The 27,563-nt window shown below is 38.2% G+C and overlaps 2 protein-coding genes across 2 annotated transcripts in view; one reads left to right on the top strand and one right to left on the bottom strand.

Moving 5' to 3' along the window:
• LOC143723549 (kelch-like protein 9) overlaps positions 1-15,415 on the bottom strand; it is a 66,500-nt gene extending 51,085 nt beyond the window's left edge. Inside the window, exon 1 of the mRNA XM_077216147.1 lies at positions 15,406-15,415. The gene's annotated coding sequence lies outside the window, so the exon portion shown is untranslated. The remainder of the gene's footprint in view (positions 1-15,405) is intronic.
• On the top strand, positions 8,285-25,685 carry wars2 (tryptophanyl tRNA synthetase 2, mitochondrial). Its single transcript, XM_077216153.1, has 6 exons — positions 8,285-8,418; positions 19,626-19,883; positions 22,382-22,462; positions 23,044-23,126; positions 23,220-23,338; positions 25,033-25,685. The coding sequence occupies exons 1-6, from the start codon at positions 8,314-8,316 to the stop codon at positions 25,488-25,490; spliced, it is 1,104 nt and encodes a 367-aa protein (XP_077072268.1). The 5' UTR covers positions 8,285-8,313; the 3' UTR covers positions 25,491-25,685.
• The last annotated feature ends 1,878 nt before the right edge of the window (positions 25,686-27,563 follow it).

Here is a 27,563-nt window from a genome sequence, read left to right as displayed (position 1 = left end):
GCAACAAACCAAAATATCTGGTATAGTACTTCTTTCAAATATATATTTATCATCATTATAGTGAAATATATGTAAAAATGAACACATATAGAAGCTACTAGAAAATGATTGGTGCTGTAATATTTGTCACTGCTTATCAAATGACTATTTACTTATCCATCGGAGATGTTTATGGGTTCTATTAAATTAGTGTTAATCTTTGGACAGCCGTCTTTAGGATATGAAAAAAGATTCCAGCTGTGGTGGGTATGCCTGGCTTTCTCCCCACTTAATTGTTCAGGAAAACAGCTGTAAACCAGCCAGCAGATCCTGCTTTTTCTCAGAGCCACATATTGTACATTTTAATTATATGTTTCTAATTACATGCAAACGCTCAAAGAGGTTTTTGTCGTCGCCTTGTGTGTCATTGAACCAGCTAATTTTCTTGAGAGTCAAGAGTCATGAACCTAAGAAAATATTGACGCTTCTATTTTGGGCTTAGTGATTTTGTGTCGCCTGCAGTCATGGCATTTCCTGCACATTTGGAATTATGACAGTACAGCAGCAAATTATAATGTGGACAATGTCTTCTCTGAATTTCAGTAGCAATGTAAAGTTGTCACCACAAGGTGGACGGCAGCTACTGTGTATCTGTTTCCTTGATTCTGTTCATACACGGGCTGTACAATGTAAATCCTCCTTAAACTGAGACATACTGTACCATTTAACTATCTCTGTACGGTACCTTCTTCTATAAGATGCCAAGGTCTCCCCCCACTTAACAACAACAGCAGCTTTGTGTTTCCCGTGAAAAATGTAAAGAGATTACACTGAAATAAGATGCAAATAGAAATTACAGGGTTTGCTGCAGAGAGGTGGTTCCAGGCCTGTGACTTCACTGTAAAGTGATACCCTTTGCTGACAGCAGCAGGGCCTAAAAAGGGCGGACACACACGCTTTATAATGTACTGCTTAGAGCAATGTGTGTGTGTGTGTGTGTGTGTGTGTGTATGTGAGAAAGTCGATTCAGAAGAGGGGGCACATTTGTAATGATGCACTGTGGTGAAACCAGGCTATCTGGATATAATCAGAGTCCTGTTCCAATGTTACAGTGCCTTCTTTCCTCGGTCTGTCTTTCTCCTCCCTTCTTTCTCTTATTCCACAGTAGTAACACCTATAATGACAACTGTTGCCCCTTTCCTTTTAAAGTCGGCATGAAATGGAATCTGCAAGCCTTTTCTTCCCTATTGTGAAGTAAATCTGAGTGAAACAGCTTCTCGAACAAGAAATAATGTAGGACGGGGGTTGATTTTGTCCATTGGGAATTGATTGGATCAATGGATGGTTGTAGTTACTATTGCTGTGATGTCATGTGAGTGACAGGTTGTCCCGCCCTCACACCAGTAAACACAACATCAGAAGAGATGTCATTGCAAAAGGGAGGGGAAAATATTTTGACTGTACATATTGCAATAATTGGATTCCTCACAAAAGAAGGAAACCCAACTTTTGCTGTTTTTTTATGTGTAGTCTATCAGTCAACATTTTGGTATGCGTGAAGTGTGATGGGGCTATTAGCAATGCCTAATGTAATGATGCCTGAACCAATAAATTATTTAATCATCAAAGAGCTGCATGCACGGCCAAAATAAACCGAATCTCGCTGGTCTATCCAGAATCTGCCACCAGTTCATGCTGCTGAGTCAGGAAGTGCAAGAACTAGTTAACCCATCAGGTTATGTGAGAAAGAAAGAAAGAAAGAAAGAAAGAAAGAAAGAAAGAAAGAAAGAAAGAAAGAAAGAAAGAAAGAATGAATGAATCTCTGTCTAAAGCAATTGTTTTCCTACATCTTGAATATATCATGGCGAAGAAAAAAATCTGAAAAAACATGGTTTTGGAATAAGAGGGAAATTTTGGATATGCTAGAGTGAAATTTCCATTTAAATTAGGTTTTTTTTTCACATCAAAAGGAGACCATGATAATAATGCCCATCCACTTATAACCAGTGTTTTCTGTGGTCAAATTAGGAAAAGTCTCATTTTTCCAGTATCAGCGCTCTACACATCATTATGGATTCAGAGACCTGGAAATCATTATTCCAATAATTAACATGCAATCATCAAACCTAAAAAAATAATGTAAAATAAGTATGAAAGTAAAAAGAATAAAATAAAATGAAAAATGCAGCTTGTCAATTTATTGATTGTGACATCTAATCAAAACCGCGCAATTTTCTTTCTTTGCAATCTCCGTCATGGCAGTCACCTGATATCTTCTGATGTGCACAACTTGTCTTGATGTATGGTCAAAGTCTTTTTCATTACCTTAATACACTTACAAGTATACATAAAAATGTCAAATGTACACTAGCATTCAAATGTTTGGGGTTAGTAAGATTTTTTTTAAAGAAAATAATACTTCAAGGATGCATTCAATTTATCAAAAAGACATTTGTAATCAGAATCCTGCAAAAAGTAGTTTTTGTAAAAAATATTAAGCAGCATGACTGTTTTTAACATTGATAATAATAAGATATGTTTCTTTAGCAGCAAATTAGATTTATTTCTAAAGGACCACTTGACACTGAAAATAATAATGAATGACATTTTTTAAATATATTAAAAAATAAAACTATTTTAAATTGTAATAATATTTCACAATATTAATTTACTGTTTGTACTGTATTTTTGATCAAATATTTGCAGCCTTGGTAAGCATAAGAGACTTCTTTCAAAAACAATAAAAATCGTAGTATAGTGTAAGATGTTCAGTTGTGTGTGCGAGTCTCTACTGGCTGAGATCAAAATGCTCCTGAATTATATCCGAGCACCTGACCTTAAACATGATCTTTAACCCCACTCATGCTCTACTGTATGATAGCGGGACAGCGAAGACAGCAGATGGGAGTGACTGAGCAGAGACCCTTTCTCCACCCCCGTCACTCCTTCCCTCCTGTTCTGTCAGCGCTAAAACAGAGAAGGAGACAAGGTGCTGAAACACATCCCTCCTGAGGGACGACCCCCTCCCACCTCAGCACCACACAGACACACACGGCTGGCTGCTTCCCTGCCCGTTTGAAAACAGTCACGCATTCGCCTCTGACAGGCAGGAGGACCACAGCACATGTTCCCCACACCCGAGAAGGACGACTGGTGGCCTGAGCTCGCCGTGAAGCCTCGGGTCTCAGCGAACGGAGCAGAAGTGTGCCGTTCTGAAGTAAGAACACTGACAGAGATAACTCCGCTATAGCCCACCCAAAGTCCGGCCCTGTCTGCTCGGACTGCTGTGTCTTTCGCTGCTGCAGGCTGGTCAGAACTAGTCGTAATGGAAACCAGACTCTCCTCTCAGGAGCAAACATTGCTTTACACAAAATACTTCTCACCAGCTGTTTATTTTCCATAACGGACCGAAGTAAGAGGGAAAAAAATAATTAAAACACATGGAAATTTCCAAAAGCGCTCTTTAGAACTTTTAAATTAAATGGAACTGTTCATTCGAGTAGCCAAGTCATCCATCTAGCTATCCATCTTCTCATCAATCCATCTATCGACTTGGGTGGCAGGCGCCCCGTGGGCTGCAGTGTCAGAGGGGAAGGCCTGTCTGTCAGTGTCAGGATGCTGGCGAGTCAGGGAGCTGTTGATGCAGGCTGAGGTCCCTGCGCTCCCCAGGCCCGTGCCCTCCTAGCCCTGCCCCGTGGTGGGCCATGGCCCCCTGCCTCTATATATTATCACAGGTGGGCTGTTGGTTACAGCCACCCTGCCCATTCTCTCCACAGCACATCAGGGGCGGTCAATAGGCCCTGGTTCTATTACTTGAAACTTGGCCAGGATTTTTTAGAACAGATCCATGAGGGTGGTTGGGCAGATAGATCTGCGGTGAGGAGATGAACAATTAGTGATCGGGGAGGGCGATGAAAGAGGTCGACATTGACAGAGCAGACGGGCAACCTTTCAGCATGCAGCTGATAGAAGGGTTATGTGTCATTCCTTATGGCAATAAATATTTCATAATCTTTTTTTTTTTTTTTTTAAATCAGCTTCACTCAGATGTATCACCATCTGGAAGAAAAGATCTGAAGCTCCTTCCATTACATCACAACTTTAATAAAGTAACTTTTTGGACCAGGTTGGAGAACACTTAATTTCCAAGAATGTATTATATAGCTGTGTTGAATTGCAAGTCAATTTCTCTTCCTGTGATTCCAGTTCAACTTCTTGTTTGGCATAGCCAAGTCATCCAAATTATTTACCAATTAAAAAAAAGAGGCAAGTTCTGAACTCTGGTTGAAAGCTAAACTGTCACAAAAAACAGTTTTGTACCATTATTTAAATAGATGCATCAAAAGATAATCTTTGAATTAACCAAAAATACATACATATTGAGCACATTATGTTTCTATTTTAACCACAGTCTATTGAAGTTACATTTATTTGGATTTTCATTTGCTTAAAAATATAAATAAACTAATATTCTTTCTGTAAAACAAAGGAACCTCAGTAAAGTTGGAGATGTTATTCATGGACCACACACACTCAAACACAGAGATTAGCCACACATTATTTTCCTAAAGTCTATCACAGTAGGGTGCTGCCAGTTCTGTCTCTGCATCCACCCTGCTTTGCTCCCTCTCTCTTTCTGTCTCACCGTCCCTTTCTTTCTGTCACACATACTCAAACACACACAAAATGTCAACTGTAAGCATAAGTGGTTTTTCCAAACACCACAAACATTTTATTTTGCTGCAGCTCATTAAATTAAGAAATGAAGTGGGGGGCTATAACAAGACGTTGCAGTAAAACCACCTTTTCAGGGGAACAGAAAGAGAAATCATCATCATTATCATATCATGAGAAATTCCTCTTCAGAGCGGCACAGAACAAGGCAATGCAACTGGGTGGCCAGGAAATAGATGCCAAAGGCACTAACAGCCGACAGAGAGAGCGGGAATCACAGAGCATGATGCAAACAGAAAGTGAGGTTTCGATATAGACACGCTGCTTGATCACGGTCTATGTGTTACACAGCACAGTGCCGCAGGAGACGGTCTTGAATATAGAATATGTGTGTGAATACAACCAGATGCAAAGGTGCGAGAATCAGCAGCAGATGTGGTTGAAGGGAATGCAGAAATACTGCAAAACACAGAACTGTTTGTCCCTTTTAAAACCATCTGTTAGAAAAACCAGCGGGTCGATAATTACATCAAATGAAATGCTGGAGTTGGACTTTAATACTTGCTGTATTTCAAAATTATTACTGTAAGTGACATATTCAGGCATATAGTGTGACTATAATAAACATTTACAATTTGAAGGAATTAACTTGAAGGGTGGTTTTAATGCAATAGCTAAGTCAGAAGTTAAAATGATATCATCATTTATCTTCACTTTCTTTTGTGGTAGAATATGACAGTCTCAGTTTCTATTCACTTTTATTACATGGAGAAAAAAAACTATGGAAATCAATGGGGCCCATCAACTGTTGGGTTACTGTCATTCTTCAAAATATCTTCTTCCGTGTTCAGCAGAAGAAATTAAGTCATGCAGGTTTGGAACAACATGAATGTGATTAAATGATGACAGAATTAATTTTTTTTGGGTGAAGTAACCCTTTAAGTAATTTTTTTTCGTTTCGTTTCGTTTATGAGATTATGTTGCGGTAAAGCTTTTTTGCGGCCTTCAGGAAGCGGACGCCATTTGTAGGCGCATTCCAAACAAAAGTGAACACCTGAATCTCTCTATAGCGAAGTATAGCGAAGGGTAGGCCTACTACTTGCCATTGACTAGTTCAAAGAAGGCCTATTCAGTATATTTTGTTATGTTTTTGAAAGAAGTCACTTATGCTCAGTGGTGCCTCTGGGAAATTTTTAATGGGGTGGCCAGTGGGGGATGGTAAAAAAACCCTAGGGTGGCACAACATGTATCACTGGAAAAAAAGTGGTAACATGCATTTGTAATCCATATCTACTTTATCTAACCAACCAAATTAAATTAAAATCTTTGATTGTAATTTGTCAGGTTGATATGCAGATTAAATTGCATTTTTGACTTGCATTAAACCTGTTGATTTAGATGTTCTTATATAACGCACATTGTTTAGGAATGAACTGCAACAAAACAAAACAACACCTCAGTTTTTTCATGTGATTGTAATTCCTGTGTAAATACATTTATACTACTAATGCACTGAAATAAAAATTCAGGATGCACTCAGCTAAAACCGAAACCGGAAATGAAAATAGTTTATTTAATAAAATGTAATAATCAATTCATTGATTAATTAAATTTATTCAATAATTAACTCTCAAATAATACTGAGGTTTTTTTTTTTTACCGTCCCCCACTGGCCACCCCATTCAAATTTTCCCAGATCAGAGAATCAGCACCTGCAAATCCGAGGCCATGGTTCTCAGTCGGAAAAGGCTGGCTTGCCCACATCAGGTTGGTGGAGAGTTCCTGCCTCAAGTGGAGGAGTTCAAGTATCTTGGGGTCTTGTTCACGAGTGAGGGAAGGATGGAACGGGAGATTAAAAGACGGATCAGTGCAGCTTCTGCAGTAATGCAGTTGATGTACCGGTCTGTCGTGGTGAAGAAGGAGCTGAGCCGCCTTCCCGGGAGGGTGTTCCGGGTGCGTCCCTCCTGGAGGAGACCCCAGGGAGGACCTAGGACACGCTGGAGAGATTATGTCTCCCAGCTGGCCTGGGAATGCCTCTGTGTCCCCCCCGAAGAGCTGGAGGTAGTGTCTGGTGTAGTGGAAATTTTAATATTCATTGATCAGTATTAGATATGCAAGGGAATGCAACATGTTTTTCTTCTCACTTGGAGTGATGTTTGAACAAGCGATATATTTGTATCTGTGAACATGCAGAGTGAAGCACCCTAGGAACAGCTGAACAAGGCCTTTTTGGTCCTAGAGGTCAGGATGCAGCTAAATTCGATGGTCAGTTAGTGACAAAGGGAAGCATATGCAACAGTGTATTCCTTATTTGGCAACCTGCCTCATGAAAGACACAGACTGCATGTAACCTTGGAAATGTTATAAAAGCAGTTCAGCCCTTCCTGGTGTTGTCTCACTCACACTATAGCGTAACTTCTGTGTGGTGACTGGGTACTTCTTGCAAGAATAAATACTTTTTAAAAGACAATTCGAATCAGAGTTCTCTTACGCAGTGATTTTGTTTAATAGAATTATTGCCACAACACTGGGGAGAGGGAAGTCTGGGCATCTCTGCTTAGACTGCTGCCCCCACGACCCGGCCCCGGATAAGTGGAAGAAGATGATGATGATGATGATGATTATGATAATGATAATACTGAGTTGTACACACGTTTAAATTACACCTATGTCAGTTTTTATATAAATTTTTTAATAATATAATTATATTTTTACTCTATTTTATAGTGAAATATCAACATTTAAACAGCGGCCCGTAATAGCCTTATTGAATTTGTAATCTTGTGTATATATTTATCAAAATGCTCCTCTCTAGAGTTATTTTTTTCTAGTTAACCAATGAGTTATGGTCATTGAATAGCTTTCCTGAGGCAGAAATGTGAAATTAATGTGAAATGTGAAATTTTTCAGTTTGAACCACTGATTGAGCAATTACATGAGATGATACATTCCAGTGATTTGTACTGTATCTTTCAACATATACCTTCTGATGTTTATTCATGTTTATTTCGTGCTATAACTAGTAAAGAAGAAGATATGATAGGTTCATGTGTCGCTTGAACTGAGCTCAAAAACACATTGTTTGAATTTTAAACAGAATTTTAAAGCAGGCCATTCTTTCACATTAAAAGTAGTAAAGCGCAAAATTTATTGTGGTTTTTGGATGTCAACGTTATAATGTTTTGTTTTGTGAAGTAATGTTCACACATCAACTGAAAACTGAAGATTTATTTCCTAATTGGAGTTATATTGTAGTTAAACACTCCGGGATAACCCGAGACTAAAACTACAAAATTAATCTCTTTTATAAGGGAAACAAACATGTTCTGTATTAATATATACAGGCTTACTTGTTAGTTTTGTCCGTTTCAAGCTCAAATTGATTCTCACACGAACACTGAAGTAAACGTCTTCATTGTGAGACACAAGTGCCCAGCTCCCTTCAAGTTCTCTGCCCTTCGGAGTGAGTATGATATATAGGCATTAACATATTAGACGAATTCATATATAGATGTTCAATTAGATTGGAATTCGCCGTCGCCCAATATTTTCGCTGAGGTGGGATTTTCATGGGCAGTTGCTTCTGAAATATGATTGAGACCTGTTTTGCCCGATGTCCCTTATTGGACACCGTACTTGTGTGTTTATGATTCATTCAAGATGGCGCTGTCCGTGAAGTGTAACATGAAATCTCTGTTTCGCTTTATTCACATGAGTAATTCCCATCGAAGTTTATTTAAAGCTGGGAAAGCGACGGGAACTATGGTAAGAAGGTCTTTTCTTTTTACTATTGTTTTATTTGGTAGTTTGACAGCTTTATGGAGGATCTGTAATATGTTCACCTTCAGTGGAAACCTCTGTTCTGTAATGCATTGAAAGTATCCGACAAGTGTAATTGTCAATCTAAACGCATAACAGTAGCCTATATACTCTTTTCAAATATAGTTTAATGTGTGAAAACGACATTGTTTAAAAATCGCCTTGCTGTTAGTTTTTTTGTCTTGCTATTGTTAGTTTTAAGTGTCTTGTTGCTAAACCTTTTAATTATCTAGAGTAGTTTGATAAAAGTGGCAGTAACATTTATTTAGCCAGGATTACATGTAACATGCAGTTAAGTATCTTGACATGGTTTTTAACTGCAGTCATAGACTGCAGTGAGTAAATTGGGGTCTGTGGTGCTGCAGAAATGTAGCTTATATGCAGAAACACTAGAAATTATTACGATTTTTTTTATTTATTAGAATATTAAAAGGATTTCTTTAGGATCATGTGACACTGAAGACTGGATTAATGGCTATATCATAATACAACTGTTTATACTGTATTTTGAATCAAATAAATGCAGCCTTGGTGAACATAAGAAACTTCAAAAACACTTTTCCCCCCTCATGTCCAAGAATCTTTCACTTCTTGTGTATCACAATAACAACATAAAGATTATCTCATGATTCTATAAAATAAAATAAATAAAAAGCAAGTAAAAACAACATAATAAAATACAAGATACAAACAGACACAAAAAAGATTATAAAGATTTAATAAGAAATAAAAAAATGTAAAGCTGAACAGTATAGTTAGATTTAAGAGCTCAGTCATAAGGATGTGAGAAAAGAAATGTTTTCTACTTAGATTTAAAAATCAATACGTTCGGGCGGGGCACATCTAATATCTTCTGGTAGTTTGTTCCAGTCGTGTACAGCAGAGATGCTAAACGCAGCTTCTCCATGTTTTGTTCTTACTCTGTGCTCCACTAGCTGACCTGAGATCATTGATCTAAGAGTCCTGTTTGGTTTATATTTTTCAAACATTTCAAAAATGTACTCAGGACCTAAACAATTCAGTGCTTTATAGACTAAAAGCATCACTTTAAAAACTATTCTATAACTGATTGGGAGCCAATGCAAAGTTTTAAGAACCGGAGTGGTGTGCTCTATTCTCTTAGTCCTGGTTAATAATCTAGCAGCAGCATTCTGAACAAGCTGCAGCTGCTTTACAGTCTTCTTCGGAGGTACGGTTAATAAGCCATTACAGTAATCAATCCTACTAGAGATAAAAGCATGGATAAGCTTCTCTAGGTCTTTTTGAGGCACCAATCCTTTGATTCTAGATATATTTTTCAAATGATATAATGCTGTTTTGGTGACCGCTCTGATATGACTGTTAAATGTGAGATCTGAATCTATCACAAAACCGAGATTACGCACTTGATCCCTGATTTTATCAGGAATCTAATTCTTTAATAATACTTGTTCTTTTATTTTTGTTGCCAAACAATAACCTCAGTTTTATCTTGGTTTAGTTGTAAAAAATTTAGATTCATCCAGGTTTTTATTTGTTCTATACAGTGGCACAGAGAGTCTGTTGAACTGTTGTCATCTGAATCAAGAGCCATATATATTTGAGTGTCATCAGCGTAACTATGGTAATTAATGTTATTGTTCTGTAGAATCTGGCCTAAAGGTAACATATAGAGATTAAACAGTAGCGGTCCAAGAACTGATCCCTGTGGAACTCCGCATGTCATGGCCACCCTATCAGATTTAGAATTTCCGATGGTAACTAAGTATATAATCAAGGACTATCCCGGAGACTCCTACCCAGTTTTCCAGCCTATCTATAAGAATTAAATGCTGCACTGAGATCTAATAGAACCAAAACTGTTATTTTATCAGAGTCAGTATTCAGCCGTATATTATTTAAAACTTTAATTAGGGCTGATTCAGTACTATGTTGTGGTCGAAAACCTGACTGAAATTTATCTAAAAGACCACTTGAAGTCACAAACTCATTTAGTTGAATAAACACAGCCTTCTCAATAATCTTGGCTATAAAAGAGAGATTTGAAATAGGTCTATAGTTGTTCATTATAGAAGCATCCATTGTTCTCTTTTTTAATGGCAGCGGTTTTCAAGGACGTTGGAAAAACGCCTGATTGCAAAGAACTATTGACTATTTGCAGCAAATCTGTTACTATAGAGCTAAAAATTGTTTTTAAAAAGTCTGAAGGTATTATGTCTAGACAGCATGTGGAAGATTTAAGATGTCTAACTATTTCTTCTAGGAATTTTTGATTGATTACATTAAAATGTGAGATAATAACCAAGTTATGTCTTAGTGGTTGTAATGACGGTATAGAGTCAGTGTTAGACTGTGTAGTACTGATAATCCGTCTAATATTTATAATTTTTTCACTAAAAAAACACGCAAATTCATTACATTTCATAGTGGATGTAAATTCTGAGGCTATTTGCTGTATTGGATTTGTAAGCTTGTCAATCTTGATAAATAAAGTGCGGGTATTATTAATACTATTATTAATCATTTTCGATATATGTTGCTGTCTGGCCCTGCATAACTCAATATTAAAATTGCCAAGGCTTTGTTTATAGATGTCATAGTGGATTTGTAGTTTAGCTTTCCGTTCTGTTTCCTACATTCTCTTTTAAGGGCGTTTACCGCTATGGTGGTTCTCCATGGTGATTTTTGTTTGCTCATATTTCTCTTTACTTTTGCCGGTGCAATACGATCGATAACATTCAGTATTTTAGCACTGAGTACTGTGGCTTGGCAAATTATAGTTGTGGTGAATCTTATGTTTTTCTCTGTTGTATATCTTTCAAGATTTCTGTGAAATCATGAAATATATATTTACCTTGTATAATTAGTGCACAACAAATTCTCTCATTTTATTATTACAATACTGTTTAAGCATTTAGGTCTTTGAATTTTATTGTATAGATTTACGCCAAAGGATACTATTTTCAAGTCGGCATGAAATGAAAGTTGTGATAGCTATAGCCTAGAATTCCCTGTAGACCTTAATTATGGTAGTGCGGCTAGTGCCATATTTAAATTTTGACAGGAATGAAAACGAGGCTCTGAGGGATTGAAGTACAGTGCACTCACTGAATTATACAGTTTATTAACAACGTACATGAAACGTCTTTCCGGAAAAACAAACAAACAAACTAGTTGAGAAAAACTCCTTGAAACAGTTTTGAAAGTTGTGAGTTCTGAAAATGACTTGATCTAGACCAGGGGTGTCCAATCCTGCTCCTGGAGGTCCACTGTCCTGCAAAGTTTAGCTTGAACCCCAATTAAACACTACTAAGAATTCTAGAAACTTCCAGGCATGTGTGATATAGACCTTTATACACTGCTTGCCATTGTAAAGAGTGTAAGTCTATCCCTCACAGCCTTGTTTTCTTCTGTGTTAAATTCAATATGGTGTCTAACCCGACTAAGGTCTATTGTGATGTCTATCCATTTGAAGAAAAAGAGTGAAGACTTCTTGAACAAGAAACAACTTGGGGCGGGACTTGATTTTGTCCAATAGGAATTGTTTGGATGTTTGTGTTTGCTGTGATGTCATATGAGTGACAGGTTGTCCTGCCCTCGTGCCAGTAAACACATCATTAGAGAAGAGATGTCGCTGCAAGATGGAGGGGAAGTTATTTTGATCAAAGATTACGAAGGCACATTCATTTAAAAATAATGATGTGCGTGAATAATTCATTTATAATAAAACTGCAATATTCAATAAAAAAATCAGTTTTGATTTCATGGTGGCTGAGTAGTTGACAAAAAATGTACTTTAACTACTTTTTTTAAATTATTATTTATTAAAGTCTAAACCTATACCACTTTTATATTTAGATTATCTTGACCCTCCTTGCAAAACTCACTTGCTCATTCTTGCTCAATTAGCCATGTCTCACTGTTAGGAACCATCGTAAAATAACACTGATTATAACAGCCTTCACCCCCTTTTTTTTCTATATGGGAATCCCGGTACTCAAAGTGAACTGGAGTATGTTAAGGAACTGTTAATTAACAATGCAATTTCCTAAGTGTATACTCTAACTGGACCTAAGCACAGTAAATTATAACTGTTGTGCCTTTTACTGAGCATGTGAAGCCCCCACTGCCTTGACTTGATTGACAACCAGTTTTATTTGATGGCTTCAGCACACTTGCCGTGTAGGAATGTGCGTCCACCGCTGGCAGCCAGTCTCTGTTTTGTTAACTACAGGCAGTGTGTCGTTTGGGACGCTAAAGTGCAGAGTGCTTCGACTGTGGGAGTGAGGTTGCAGAAAGACGTCAAAACCATCCCAACAGTCCTTTATTACCAGCAACAACATTTGAAATGAGGTGTTGGTTTTCATTTGTTTTAATTCTCTCCAAATGTCGGGGACTGCGTGCTAGTGCGGATGCTCACAATGCTGCTAGGTGTGATGTGCGTCAAAACATGGAGTGTATTCCTGGCAAAGGAATGGTTATGGAAAGTCATTTAATTATGGTGTGAAAACCCAGAGATGAGCACAGATTTGAATAGTTCAAATAGATTTATCACCAAGAATAAGTGAGAGGGGAATTTAATTTCATGAAATCTATGCCTATAAATAAATCTTGTATATAAAATGTCAAAATGGGTCTGAAATCGATCCACTTGGCAAGCAAATAAAAGGAGCACTTCAATAAAGGGGATTAGTCACTTAGATTTTCTTACCACCAAAATCAGCAAGTTTCCACTAATAAAAAATGCTAATTAAATTCAGCATTAACCTTTCACTCTGTGTTGACAACTCTTGTTTTGTTTCTGGAGCTGCTGAAATACCCCTGTTGTGTAAGTGTTTTATGCAGTTATTTAGACAATAAAGTCATGCCAGTTTTAAGCTTTTGTTCCAATCACATCACATCCATGAAAATTCCCTGATTATCCTTCCATACGTTGCAGCATGAGGCAGCAGGATGCAGTGGGCCTTCGCTCCAAGCTGTGTTATAAAACATGACGCTCCCTATCCGGCCCTTAATCGCCTGTGGTCTTAATGGCTGATATCAGTCATCTCAGCCTTGTGTTGCACAAAAAGGAAACAGCTCTTAATTCTTCTTCAGGTCCAAATGCTCTAACTCTCATGTCAGCTAAAACCATTAAACCTACTCCAAGAGCCGCCCGGAGAGGATACCGTAGGAAAGGAGGCGCACATGAGCTGGGCCTGATTATATTTATTAATTACACGATTTGTTTTTACATGTCAACTAAGCACTTTATTTCAAACTCCGTTTTGTAATTCAGTTCATCATTCTGAAGGATGAATGCAATATGTGCTGAATAACCCCTCCAGATCCCTCTAGCGTCATAATATTTTTGATAATTTAGTGTATTTTGGCTCTAAATTCCTGTCGAGTAAAGCTTGAGTTTTGTGCCATACTCTGGCCTGTAGACTTATGGTAACAGAAAATCTGACATAGTTAATTGAATTGCACCCACTATCTGGTATCAAGCTTCAGGGTTGTGCTCAAACCAACAGTCAGTTCTGCAGGAAATTAGAGGGAACGAGGAAAAAAAAAACCCCTCTGGCTCAGAAGTTCCTGAGTGTTACCATAATTACACATTGATAAATTTATGAGGTGTGTGCAGGTTATTTCTGCTTCGTTGTGACTTTTATGTGTTTAATTTGTCATTAGTAGGCTAGCGCCTCTGCGTTTTTCCTGTCGAGTCTCAAAAGGGAAAAAAGGTCGGAGTGGATTTGTCCTTTATTTGCTTAGCGTAGTTTATAAAGGGTGTCCAAATATCACAATATAATCCATGCAAGACATTTATCCTTCTCAGTGCCAGGCATTTTGGGTTTTGGTTTAAGATTTCGGCAGCCTTTTCTGTGTAGCTTGCAAATAATTATATTTCATGTCAGACTAAGCGTAACCTATCTTTTAATATGTAATGCGATCAGCAGAGGGAGGATTGTACTGAAACAAAAGCGATTGGTCCTAAATGGTTCAGGGTATGGCCTCCGAGCCGCGGCCCGTATTGGAGTTTCTGTCCCGTCCTGGTTATTTTTGGAGCGCGGTGCGGCCCTTTCTGCTGGGAGCGCTGTTTTTGAAGGGACTCCAGCCCCATTAATCAGGCCGGGGACCCCACGGTGTGAGAGGGCCCCCAGCCCTGGCTCTCCACACTGCGAGTTTCTGTTCCTCTCCCTGCGCTCTCCGCACAGTGTGAAGCGTAGAGGAACCTCATCAATCTCACCTGTCCGAAACGTCAACCGCAGATTTAATCAAACGCTCCGTCTCCTGCCCCCCTGCCACCTCCTGTACACGACCCTCCTCCCCACAAAATACCTCTGTCTCCTGCTCATTCTTTCTCTGCTTTTTTGGCTTTGTCACTCATATTCTCTAATGTGTTTTCCCCTCAAAACAGGTCTCTTTCCTGTTTTATTTTCAGTCGTTCGCACTTCGCTTCAAGCTGAGTGTGTTTCAGTACGGCAAAAACACACATTCCCCACCGTTTCGGGCATGGGAAGGTGCATAAAAATGATTTTCTGCTCTTTACTTCACCAAAGCGGGGCTTTGTTGGGTAGCCCAGCGGAGAGTGGCAGGATTAAGGCATGTGTTTCTGCTGTTCAGCGTGATGTCTGTTTTAATAGGGTGAGTGAGGCGATGCTGATAGACACTGTAACAGTAGGTTCTGTGTGTCTGAAGCTTAGTGGGGGACAAATGGACTGGGGCGGGAGGGTCAGAGGTGCCGTTCAGAACCGGCCTCACGCTCCCTCTCTGATATCAGCTCCTGTGGAGAGCTTCTCCACATTTAGTGAGCTGCTGATGCTTTCCTGCAGAACCATAAAGGGTGGTGAAAGGTAATGTTGGAATTGGCATGCAAAGATGGCCGTTTCTGCCGAGATGTCAGAGCCCAGCTAGGCTGTCTGTTTCGTCAAGGTCTTGATGGCTCTTTAGGGTTCTTATCATTTCTTGGTGAATGTCTTCTCACTGTAAAAATGATGATCCGTAATACATGGCAACAAATGTTTTTCCATTACTTAAACTCATCAAAATAGTAATTTTTTTGAAAAACTTATTTCAACTTCATTTTTAAGTTGTATGAGATACAACTAGACAAGATAAATGAGTTGAAATGACTGTAGCCCGTTTATTGTAGGATTACTTAATTTAAGGCAGCAGCTGAACTTGTGTGCATAGCAGTGACCAGTTGTTAATTACAAGCTCATTGTGTCAGTCCATGTCTAATTTTAACTTTGACATCTAGTGGAGACAATGCTTTGCCTAAATTAAACAGTAAATAAAATATATCTATAAATCAAACAAGTAAATGATTCGATCATTTTTATGTATTTATTATTTTATTGGGTTTGTGAGTGTCTGTCACTTTTACCAAGTGACAGATGAACATTTTTGATTTTGATTGGACACAGCCTTTGAACAAATGATATGAAGTTTTTTTTATTTCTCTATTTGAAAACCACTGGGTTATAACAAGTCCTTTCTGAGCATGAAAACCTTTAGTATAGTTGCAAAATATTAAATTGTTTTTACAGCTAACCTAATCTGTTTGCAATGAAGATTTAAGTGTTAGTTGTTATTCTGTCCATGGTGGCCTTGGAGCCTAATTTTACAGTTATTCCATCGCTCTAACTGTCCTGCAATACTATCACTATGTTTATAGAAAAGGGTCAGTCCATTTCAAGTAGTCAAATGGAGGTTCTTGACCTCTTTTTGTTTGTGTCTGTTGGTATTGCAAAACCACCAGTTTTTTGTTTGTTTTGTTTTAATGCAGAACTTTAGCAGTTTTGAGCCACTTGAGATTAGGGTTTGGTACCGAAACCCGGTACCGAAATGGAACGGGTAGGCCTACCTTTATGTAACCGGCCCGAATCAAAACGCAGGTTCCGGTTCCACTTAAATGCCTCAGCTGTCGGTTGAAAACTTGAAATATTTGCACTCTGGTTCTCCGAAACGGACGCAAGCATCATCACCGCATGTGGATCGCTTCACACCAGTGTGATTAGAACGTTCAGATCGCGTTTTCATCAACTGACATGTAACGCAACCAATCATAGTTTTTGTTCCGCGTCATGTTTAGTGTGAAAATGTGAAATGGACGTTACTACAACAGACCGTCGTATACATCTAATAAATTAATCATTCAAGAACGTTGTGCAAGTTTACTGCAACAATAGAGCCGCGAAGTTCACATACTTTTGAAATCCAGCATAAGAGCTCATTGTCACATTTGTAAACATGACGGCTTTCTTCTTCCAGGAGGGGTTTCGCGTCACGCCATTTAAAGGTGCTCTAAGCATTGTCACGCGTTTTTTAGCCCAAAACATTGTTTGTCACATACAGCAAACATCTCCTCACTATCTGCTAGCTGCCTGTCCCTTGAACAAACCATTAAAAACGCGGTCTCTGCAGACACCCCAGGCTCCACTTACGGCAACAAAAACAAACTGAGCTAACCCGCACCACGAAACATAACATACTGTTCCAGCCAATAACCGACAAGAAGGGTTTGGGGGGGTTAGTGCGCGGATGAGGAGGAGGGAGGGTCTAGCTAGCCTCCGTTTTGTTTGACAATACATAGAAGTGACATCACCCGACATCGCTTAGAGCACCTTTAAGGTGATGTGTTCTAAAATAACGCTCACCTTGTGCAGGATATGCAATAAGTCAGGAGAGGTGTCGTATTTTGCCAGAAAAGGCAAAACATGTAAAAAGAATTACTGAAATGTAAAGCTGGTTTGTTGCATACCAAGAATACAGACTTTGCTGTTATTAGTAGGCTACTGTAGTGTTTTTTTGGTTTAAATTATTGTAGTTGGCATAGGTGGCGTAGGTTTTATTGTGTATAATGTAAATTTGTTGTTTTTTATTTAGACTACTTATATTTATACTTGAAATTTTTAATATATTCAATTTTAAGATTTTTTTCAAAATAAAAAAGCCGTTTTTAATGTCATTCACCATCATTTTTAAGCTCTTTTTTTTTTTAAGTATCGGTTCAGGCACCGTTTAGGCACTGGTACCGTTTTAAAAGTATCAATTTGACACCGTTATCAAAAAAAAACAAAAAAACATACCCAACCATACTTGAGATGGAATCACCCAAAATACTCTGGACCTCCACTCACTGTATGTATTTTTTTTTCTAGACTAGCTCTCTCTATCCTGCACCTACTGGAACACACACAGACACTCTTTCAATTAAATACTCCTATAAAGTGCCTACATGAGTGTAAGAACAGGGACCGTAGGTGTACCATGTAACCCTATCAGCTTGCGCACACACTTGTTCGGTTTAATGTGTACTCCATATGGTAGACCTGTCGGATTTCTTTTGCTACTTTGCTGCACTGTGGTACAACAGTGTTGCGTTTGTCAGTGTAAAACATTAGGAGAGAAGTTACTGCTCCTGCCAGGTGTCATCAAGAATGGGTTTGTGCTGGTGGTACAGCTGAGGAGAGAGAGCAGGTGAAATTACTGTAGGTGAGAATGGGAATAGTATAGTGTGTCATGATTTATTTGTAAAATTAAAAGTATTTTATTTCACATTAGACTTTAAATTAACAGGGATTCCGTCTAACATCTGTGTTTGACTTAAGCATTATTTTTCTTCCTGATGCATTTACAAATTACAATTTAAAGCCTCAAGACTTGTACATTTAAGTCATTTCACTATGAAGTCAAATTGCATTAATACAGTTTGATGTACAATGTATAAAATAAATAAGCTTTTTCAATTGACTTCAGACTAAACAAGGACATTTTAAAAATGTTTTTATTTATTTATTTATTTATGGTATCAACACATATAAATAAAAATTGCAGAATTAGGAATTTCTGTATTGTTTAACTGATGGCCCTATCATTGTTTGAACCTTCCTTTATAAATAATGAAGAATGACATCGGAAAAAGGCATTTTTCAGGTTACTATGTAATGTACCTGTTGAAAAAAAATCCCCCATCATCACCAGCTGCCAAAAAAATGGATATAAAAAAACTGATTTTTAAGACATTCCTTATTGTCGGTAGATGTGAGGTACGATATGCTGATTATTCCTTCGGTATTTGGGACTAGTGTTGTTTCAGCTTATGTGTGATTGTCTCAAATGACACCATTACCATGTCTGGATGGTTAATGATCGGCTGGAGGGGAAGAGGGGAACAGCGCAAGGTGAGAGAACATATGAACCAGACTCCGTTCTGCCCCAAATCACTTCTGACACCTCAGAGAGGCCCTGTGCATTCAGGCCACTGCACTGCAATTACTCACCCAGTAATGGCATAAATAGCCTACTCTGTCCTTATATATAGGCTAACTAGCTAATGACACTGGATCAGTGATTGTACTCCCTTGCCTATAGGCTTCCCTCAAGCCAAACTGATTTTAGATCAGCCAAAGATCTTAGATTGTAAATGGACCTCAAAATAAGTTAACTCATACAGGTGTTAATGGCTATTTTCTTGCAAGTGTGCTTTCCGTGTTTTAATATTCTTATGCTGTAATGGTAATTTTTTCTTAAATACTAGATTTTTTGGGAGTTTTGAAAGTTGAAGTTTTAAAAGTTAGAGTTTGGAAGTTTTGAATTTAGTTTTTTTTCAGAGCATCAACAACGCCTGAGCTTACTGCTACCAACCACTGTCAGAAACATGTCTCATCTAGGCCTGCTTGTAACAAAAAATTTGTCCAGAGGTCTGTAGGCAAGAATCCAACCAAATAAAGACTAAGGAGTAGGGGCTTCCTTCTCTTGTCCAAGCATTTTAAAATGAGCTCTTTGTTTTATTCTTCCCAATCTTTAATATACTTTATGGGTTTACAACATCACACTGCTTTCTTCTATTGCTTTTTCGGGTTGGACCACTACTGTGATTGTTATTCCACAACTATGTCACTCTTAAAAGCTGCTATTGGGTGGCTGTGAACTGTGGAGTGTTTTCATTGGCTGTGGAGCAGTTGCGCTCTAGCACTTTCTCACCCGGTAGGGTGCTCTGTTAGTGTGAGACATACTTTGGATTTATCGCTTTGATAACATTCATAAAACTGTGTAAGGCGTCCCCTTTCTTCATGTAGGTGCACCACCAACATTCGTTACATTCACTTTTATGCCATCTTTTCTTTCTCTTATTATTGTTTGTCTTCTTAACCGATTTTGTCTCTTGTTTTTTTTTTTTTTACCTACAGAGCCACCCTAAAGGGCAAGTTTTCTCAGGAATCCAGCCCACGGGTGTTCCTCACCTCGGGAACTATCTGGGAGCTCTAGAGAACTGGGTGGCCCTGCAGGACGAGTACAGTTCAGTCATGTACAGCATAGTAGACCTTCATTCCATCACCCAGCCTCAGGACCCTCAGATACTGCGAGACAACATCCTGGACATGGCCGCCAGTCTGTTGGCCTGTGGCATTGACCCGACTCGCTCCATCCTCTTTCAGCAGTCTCAAGTAAGTCCTGCTGGAGACTTGCTTCCAAATAAACATGTATTTAATCACATTAAAGGGATCGTTCATCCAGAAATGAATATTCTATCATCATTTACTCACCTTCAAGTTGTCCCAAACCTGCGTGACTTACTTTATTCTGCTGAACACAAAAGAAGATGTTTTGATGAACTGTTTTTATCCACACAATGAAAGTCAATGGAGTCCAAAGCATTCCACAGAAGAAACAAAGCAATGCAGGTAACTTTGGGATGACATGAGGGTAAATGATGACAGAATTTTCAACTATCCCTTTAAACCATGCATAACTGCTACTAGTATAATGTTTTTGAACTGAGTTACCTGCTGCCTAAACAATGTCAAATAATGTAAAAGGCACCTTTCGAATAACTTCAGAAGTCTCATTCTAAAAAGGCGTCCGGTCGTTTTATTGGTCTGAACTACTGGTAGGCAGTTAAAACATATTTTCCATCGCCAAATATTTATATAATGGAGTCTAGCTTTAAATGCATATTCTACCGAACCGATTCCTATCTCTACAAATTCTCGGTGTGGGGAAAACGCACAGCTTCGTTTTCACGGTTCACTTCAAAGTGACCACATGAAGCAGAAAGGAGGATAATAATAGATTTTACTGTACGCAGCAACTCGCTAGCTGTCCAGCACTTTTTCTCTCGAATTGAGCAACTTTTGAAGGGTAACTATAATAAGTGTGGACATGTTCTTCCTCTCAGCCACCTGATATGCTTTCAACTGTGTGTGTTTGTGTGTGTTGTGCAGCAGAGTAAAAGTGTGTTGGGGTTTTTTGTGTTTTCTCACTGGAACTTTGCAGCGAGCATGTGAAAACACACACACACTCGCACTCCCCCTGATTTTATTCCATTTTAACTTCATGCCACATATCTTGGCAGGACTTAAGACCTCCCATCGAACATACGAGCACAAGACTGTTCCACATGTGAAAATAATACCCTGGCCCAAGGAAAACACTTGGCTTCATTGAAAAAATGGTAACAAGCTAAAATCAACCGAATCTTAAGTACAGGGCGTTGTGTTATAGCTTTATGTGTATTTGTGGTAAATTGCAGAAACTCTTTTACCAAAACAGTATCCACACAACAGATAGATTTATGTGTACGTTTCTGGAAGACTTGCATAATTGAAGTCTGTGCGTAAATTAGATCCTTTTTTTCACTGCGGCCTTTCACGTTTCTTTTAAATTAGTTTTCACTGATGTTTCTGAGGAATAAACAGTTTATATTTAGGGTTCTATTGTTTCACTTACTCTTTTTGTGTCTCAGTTGATTGCACAAATCTGACAAATGAGGTCATCTGAGATATCCACCACCACCACTATATCAAATTTTCTGCCATGATCCCTCAGTCTTCTTTGTATCTGCTGTCTCACCCTCACACATAGATTAGCTAACTGTAATAAATATCACATTTTATATTCATTCCTCTCGGGGTTTACATCAGATGCCTCAGGATCCTTTTGTGAGATTATATGAGAGATGGCGGGCGAGTCGCCAGCACCCATAAAGTTTAATTCTCTGAAGCAGAATGATGTTGAGGAGTGTTTTCTTTCGAATCTGTGTGTGCGCATGCTTCTGTAGAGAGGCATCCTTACTGTTCTACTGTGCACCTGTTGGGAGGTGTGGGAACATCTTGTTCTCTTCACTACCACACAGGGGCGCTACAAAGATGCCTAGTTTATGCGTAATGTACTGTCACATATCAAGAGTAATATATATATAATAATATATAATATAATTATAGTAATTTATTAATAGATATCATTAAGTTTTTGTGGAGTTGCACTAAATTTTGCAACCTTAACTAAACTTGCCATGTCCTGAAAACATCAAATTATCTGATATTTTCAAAGACTTATTGTCCTTGACACACACTCTATATGATGGCCTTTCCTGTTTGGTTTTCTAACTCCGAAATGCAGAAATTCATTATTTTAATGAGGCTTTTTCTTCAACATGATATCAGGTAGAGCTGCAGGTGCATTTGTCATTGAATCAGTTATTCAAGAGATTTGTTCAAAAACTGATTCATCCTGTAATGAACAAGTGAAGTATTTTTGAGTGAATCATTGAATCATTCATTCAAACCGTTAAAAAAACAAAACAATTTATTCATATTTATTAAACTTTTCAAATAGACTCCAGCACCGAAACATTTTGTCAGAACCTCTAGTAAATGTAATGTTATTTTGTGTCTATTCAGAATCGTGGGAGAATCATGTTCTCTGTTTGAAACAAAAAAATCGTTATTCTCAATTCATCCAGAATCGTGCAGCTCTAATATCAGGACAGTTCACTCTGATTTTGTCAAAATAAAATGAAATGTAAAAACATACTTTCTAAGCATTGCATGAATGAAATACTCTTTTAATGTATTTCTTAATAAATAAATTGATCGTACAAAGAAATGCGTGCCATGTTATTTTTGTTGTGAAAATCTAATTATCATACAATTGATCTATGCAGGTCGCTGAACATGCTGAGCTCGCATGGATCCTAGGTTGCCTTACCAGCATGCCGCGTTTACGGCACCTGCCTCAATGGAAGGTAATTACAGCACTATTTTTGTTGTTATTTTGCTGCATTTATCAGTTGTAAAACATTTTATTTTTATCTGCTCGTGATCGTGTTAAATAAAAAGATGCATTATTTATTAGAGCCTTCTAGAAGATGGAATAAATGTTCAAGCCTCCCTCTGTTTGTTGTCTATGTGGCCCGGCGACAGGGTTTTCCTGTGCCGGTTGTGAGGGTTGGCGGACCTGGCAGGGAGAGACAGGGCTTGATAATGACTGTGATTCACCCAGAGAGGACAACCCTTTTATATTGCTGCTGACGGAGCGCTCGGCCAGAAGCCTCCTACCGCTGCAGGGAAAACACCTAGCTGTTTACTCAACAGCTGAGTGCATGTGAAACGTGGCGTAAAGTGGCCTTTGGATGTTGCCTGTGTGCGTTAATGTGGCAAAACTCCTTCATTCAGCCCGATCTGGGACACTGAGACGGCGCTTGATGTTAGACCTCATTGTAATAAGAAAACAGACAGTTGCAGCCAAATGTAATGAAAGGTGCTTTAGATTTATTTCAAACTGTCCTTCCAGTGGTAATGGATCCGCCATTTCTTGTCCTTGCAGATGAAGAGCATGGAGAAGAATGAAGGCAGTGTGGGCCTTTATACGTACCCAGTGTTACAAGCAGCGGATATTCTGCTCTACAAGTATGACTGGCTCTGCTCTTGATGTGTTTTGTTCTTAGTGCGGTTTTATTACCAGCTTTTTGTTTGAGAGAGACTGATGTTATTGTTGTGCAGATCCACACATGTGCCAGTAGGGGAGGACCAGATCCAGCACTTGGAGCTCGCCCAGGACTTGGCCCGCATCTTTAACAACCAGTATGGAGAGTTCTTCCCCGAGCCTCGTGCCCTGCTTAGTATGTTTGGAAGTTCTTGTATTTATCTCATGACATTAACTTCCAATTTTAATCGGTCTGTTTTTCTCATAAAGGTTCACCTGCACACAAACTCTATAAAGTGGAAAAGTACAACCAATTACTCTGTGTCATTCAGCGAACACACAAATGAGTCAGTGCTCTCAAGTGTTTGCTCAAGCGCCCTGCTTTCCTCTCTGTGTGTTACACGTTCGCACAACTGCATACAATCGCATAAGAAGTCGTGCGCACACATGGCAGGCATGTTGGACCATCAGTTTGAGCTACAGTCTTTCATTCTCTATAATTATCGCCATCATAAAAGCACAATATGAAGCCAGTCATGTGTGCAATGGCGCTGTGATTAAAGGAATGTTCTCTTCCTCTATCTGAGTGATGGGGTGATAATGGATTTGGGGGGGGGGTCACTTTCCCTATAGTGACTTCACGAAGGACCGTTTCACGCCGCTCTTCTTACATGTGTAGGAAGACTGTGCCTGCATTCTGGAGCCAAAGCTGAAGAAGCCAAACAATATCTGTTGCACTGAAACCAAATCAAAGATCCGACCATTAGAGCCCATCTGTGTTGTGATCTCCCAAAGAAATAATATTTATATCTTACAAAGAAATAATATATTTCCTGAGATACTTAAATTTCAATCTCAAAACTTTTTGAGTGTGGTCACTGTTTAATGCTAATTTACTGAAATTGATTTTATAAAAAGTGGATGATTGCATTCTGTGATTACTTTTGTATTCAGAATGATTAGGCAGTATTTTAAAAGGAGCATTTCAGAGAAATCTGTATTAACTCATGTTTCCTGCACCGTTTTCAGCACCATGACTCAATTACATGAACCAATGAGCCAGTTCATTTAATGAATAGTTTTTTAAAAAAATAAGTAAAAAGTAGTTAAGTTTCAATAAGGCGAATCCCTTACTGAACTAAATCTATCATAGCGGTTTCTGAATTTAACATCTGACACACCTTTTGTGTCAGTGACTTTCTATTATTAAGGGAAATGCTATATTAAATAGTTTTTGAAAGGAGTTTCTTGTGCTCACCAAGTATGCATTTATTTGATCAAAAATACAGTAAAAATAGTAATATTGCAATTTAAATAAACTGTTTTCTATTTTAATATATTCTAAATATAATTTATTCTTGTGATGGGAAAGCTGAATTTTCGGCAGTCTTAAGTGTCACATTATCCTTCAGAAATCATTCTATTATTATGTATTATTCTATTATCATGCTGAAAACATTTGTGCTTCTTAATATTTTTGTGGGAACCGTGTTTTCTTTTTCCCCAGGTTGCTTTGAATAGACCACTCAAAAGAACAGGGTTTATATGAAATAGAAATCTTCTGTAACATTATAAATGTCTTTACCGTCACATTCCGATCAATGAAAATCATTGACCCTTAATGTGTCCTTTTTTAATAAAAGAATGATTTAAAATGCTTCAAAATAAAATATTACTGACTCCAAACTTTTGAACGATAGTGAATAGGAAAGACTACACTCTGAGAACTGGTATGGTACCCTTTAAAAGGTTTAGTTACTAGTAATATGTACACTTTTGATACAAAGGTGTACCTTTTGAAAGGGTACTGCCAGTGACAGCTTTTGTGCCATTCTTTTTCTCTGAGATTGCAGATGAAATGTTTAACTTTTCCCGCCTTTTAACTCTCAGGTGTCACTCGAAAGGTGAAATCTCTCAGGGATCCATCTTCTAAGATGTCCAAGTCAGACCCCCAAAAGCTATCTACAGTCTTCCTGAACGATACACCTGATGACATTGCCCTTAAGATTCGCAGAGCTGTGACTGACTTGACTTCTGAAGTGACCTATGAGCCTGAGAGTCGACCAGGTGTATCAAACCTAGTCTCGATGCACGCGGCTGTGTCTGGACAGAGCGTGGAGGAGGTGGTTCGGCTGGCTAAAGGTATGGACACTGGACAGTACAAGAATGTGGTCGCCGAGGCTGTGGTAGAGAAGCTGCAACCCATTCGGCTGGAGATCCAAAGACTGAGGGCCGACAGAGGCCATCTTGAGAGTCTGTTAGCCAAAGGAGCGGAGAAGGCTCGCAGTCTGGCGGTTCCTGTGATGACGGAAGTCAGGAAACTGGTGGGCTTTTATTATGGCAATTGATAAACCGTGAGATGCAACAAACTCTTCTTTGTCTGTCTTGATTCTTTTAGTTTACTGGTGAAAAAAGGTACACCACCGTCACCATATATTGCCCATGTCTGTTCAAATGCTCAGTTTTGTTTTATTACATCCTGTAGCCATACCATTTTTCTATTTATTTAAACAAAAATAAACAATCTTCTTTTTATGAATTAATTTGTAGAGGAATAACTTGCGTTCAAAATCCTTTTCAATCTCACCCGTGCCTCAACACACAACTGTTGAGCAGGAGAACCTGCCAGACCTGGAGTTGTGAAAAACTCTTGGCAATGTCTGCTCAGATGACCTCACGAATAATAATTTAATTGTAGCCTTTTGTACTGATTTTTGTTCTCCTATAGGAATGTACCTGTGAAGAGGTTTCAAGACTGTCTGTCCAAAGCAAAATTATGTTTTAAGGCAAGGCAATTGATAAAATTAGAAATGGTTCATGTTTTAATGTCTTGATAAACTTAGTCTAAGATGAACTTTTATCATACAAGATTTTATACCCATTTATCCCTGAAAAGTTTGTAACAAATACATGAATTTAATATGCCAGGAGTGTATTATATATATATATATATATATATATATAAACTAAAATTTGAAAAAAGCAGGCTAATATTCAAATTCATACCCCAAGAATAAATAAGTGTTCTTTAAAAATGAGTTATGCTTGTAATTTTAAATTGGGGACGATTTCAAATCCGAGGTCTTTTTCATATATAGGCTAGCCTTAAATTCCGGTGTATAATGACTTCAGCCAATTCTGCCTACTTTTCGATGAAATACTCCTAAAAGAAGTCATCATAAATCATGAAAACATTATTAACTGTGCACTAATATTTTCTGAATTCTTTTAAATTACGATTGGAAACGTTTTCATCGTCACACTGCACATGCATTATTCTCCAAGCTGCGTTCTGAATTCAAGCATTAAATGGGGAGTTTATTCGTTCCACAGGGCAATTAATGATCAGTCCAGCAAAATGATTCTTTGTTTAGAGATGGTTTTTTTCCCGTTCTCTATAGCCTATATGCTGACGGAATGGCGAAGAAAAGACGCTTGTTATTTGACAGTTTTTTACTCTTTGCTTTGAAAGTGTCATTCATTTTCGCCTTGTTCAAATACGCTATTTTTAGCTGGTGAGTTATGTGCCAGAGTTGTAACGTTGGTATAACTCCATATGAGCAGCTAAATAAAAAATAATACGCAAAGTGCAAGCATGCTCACTTGCTAATATTGGACTGCGGTAGTTAAATAACCTGTCAAATTACAACAAAACGTGTCCGTCATTTAGTAGGAGTTTTATCATAATCCATGGACAGTGTGCTAATCGAATGCAGCGCTCATGATACCAAGCGATGCGCGGTCAAGTGTGTGTTGAGTTAGTTAATGGCTTATGTGATGCGCATGCCGAGAGCCCTTTGAGCTCTGTTTATGAAAGTCTGGGGTCAGCCTTTTCTCTAATTAAGCGTTAAGAATCATTAAAATATAGGCCTACTGCATTCAGTGACGAAACAATGTAATTCTGCGGTCAAACCGATTATTAGTATTTTCTTTAAAATAAAAAAAGAGAAGCTAATCCGTGTGTTTTGGGAACGTTTCATCCAGCGAGAATAAAGAGTCCCATAGTGAGATTTACCGCTTCCTCACTCTCTTTCTCCAAAACAAATGGTCTGTTCATTTCTTTATAACAGTACAGCCTAATAATAAAATAACAAATGCAAATAATTAATATTTAAATAGCCCTTTTAGTTAATCATAAACAGCAAACCTAATAATGATAATAATAATGGTCTCTTATTTATTTTTGTTGTGAAATTCAAAACTGCGTGCAATTAAACTAGCCATATTTAATCCACACTTTATTAATCATCGCATGATGGACTAATAAATCAGTTAACAATTAATTTGAGCAGTTATGAAAAAGGCTATCGGTTTAGTATTCAGAATAACGCACGGAGATAACCATTTACAGGAATCCTATCAAAGTTCATCAGCCGAATTACTATTGTTGAAAATGAAACAGTTGAAACGATTTTGAATGT

Source organism: Siphateles boraxobius, unplaced genomic scaffold (assembly GCF_051911475.1).
Source record: "Siphateles boraxobius isolate OS27281-9 unplaced genomic scaffold, OSU_SipBor_1 7, whole genome shotgun sequence".
NCBI lineage: Eukaryota > Metazoa > Chordata > Actinopteri > Cypriniformes > Leuciscidae > Siphateles > Siphateles boraxobius.
The sequence above is the reverse complement of the archived record's forward strand: the minus strand, read 5'-3'. Positions and strand labels throughout refer to the sequence as shown.

What these genes read in the sequence shown, in the direction of transcription:
- wars2 (XM_077216153.1), top strand. Translation starts at nt 8,314, where the DNA reads ATGGCGCTGTCCGTGAAGTGTAACATGAAATCTCTGTTTCGCTTTATT. An exon ending in GGAAAGCGACGGGAACTATG is followed by an intron (nt 8,419 to 19,625) that starts GTAAGAAGGTCT and finishes TTTTACCTACAG; the next exon opens with AGCCACCCTAAAGGGCAAGT. An exon ending in GGCACCTGCCTCAATGGAAG is followed by an intron (nt 22,463 to 23,043) that starts GTAATTACAGCA and finishes TTGTCCTTGCAG; the next exon opens with ATGAAGAGCATGGAGAAGAA.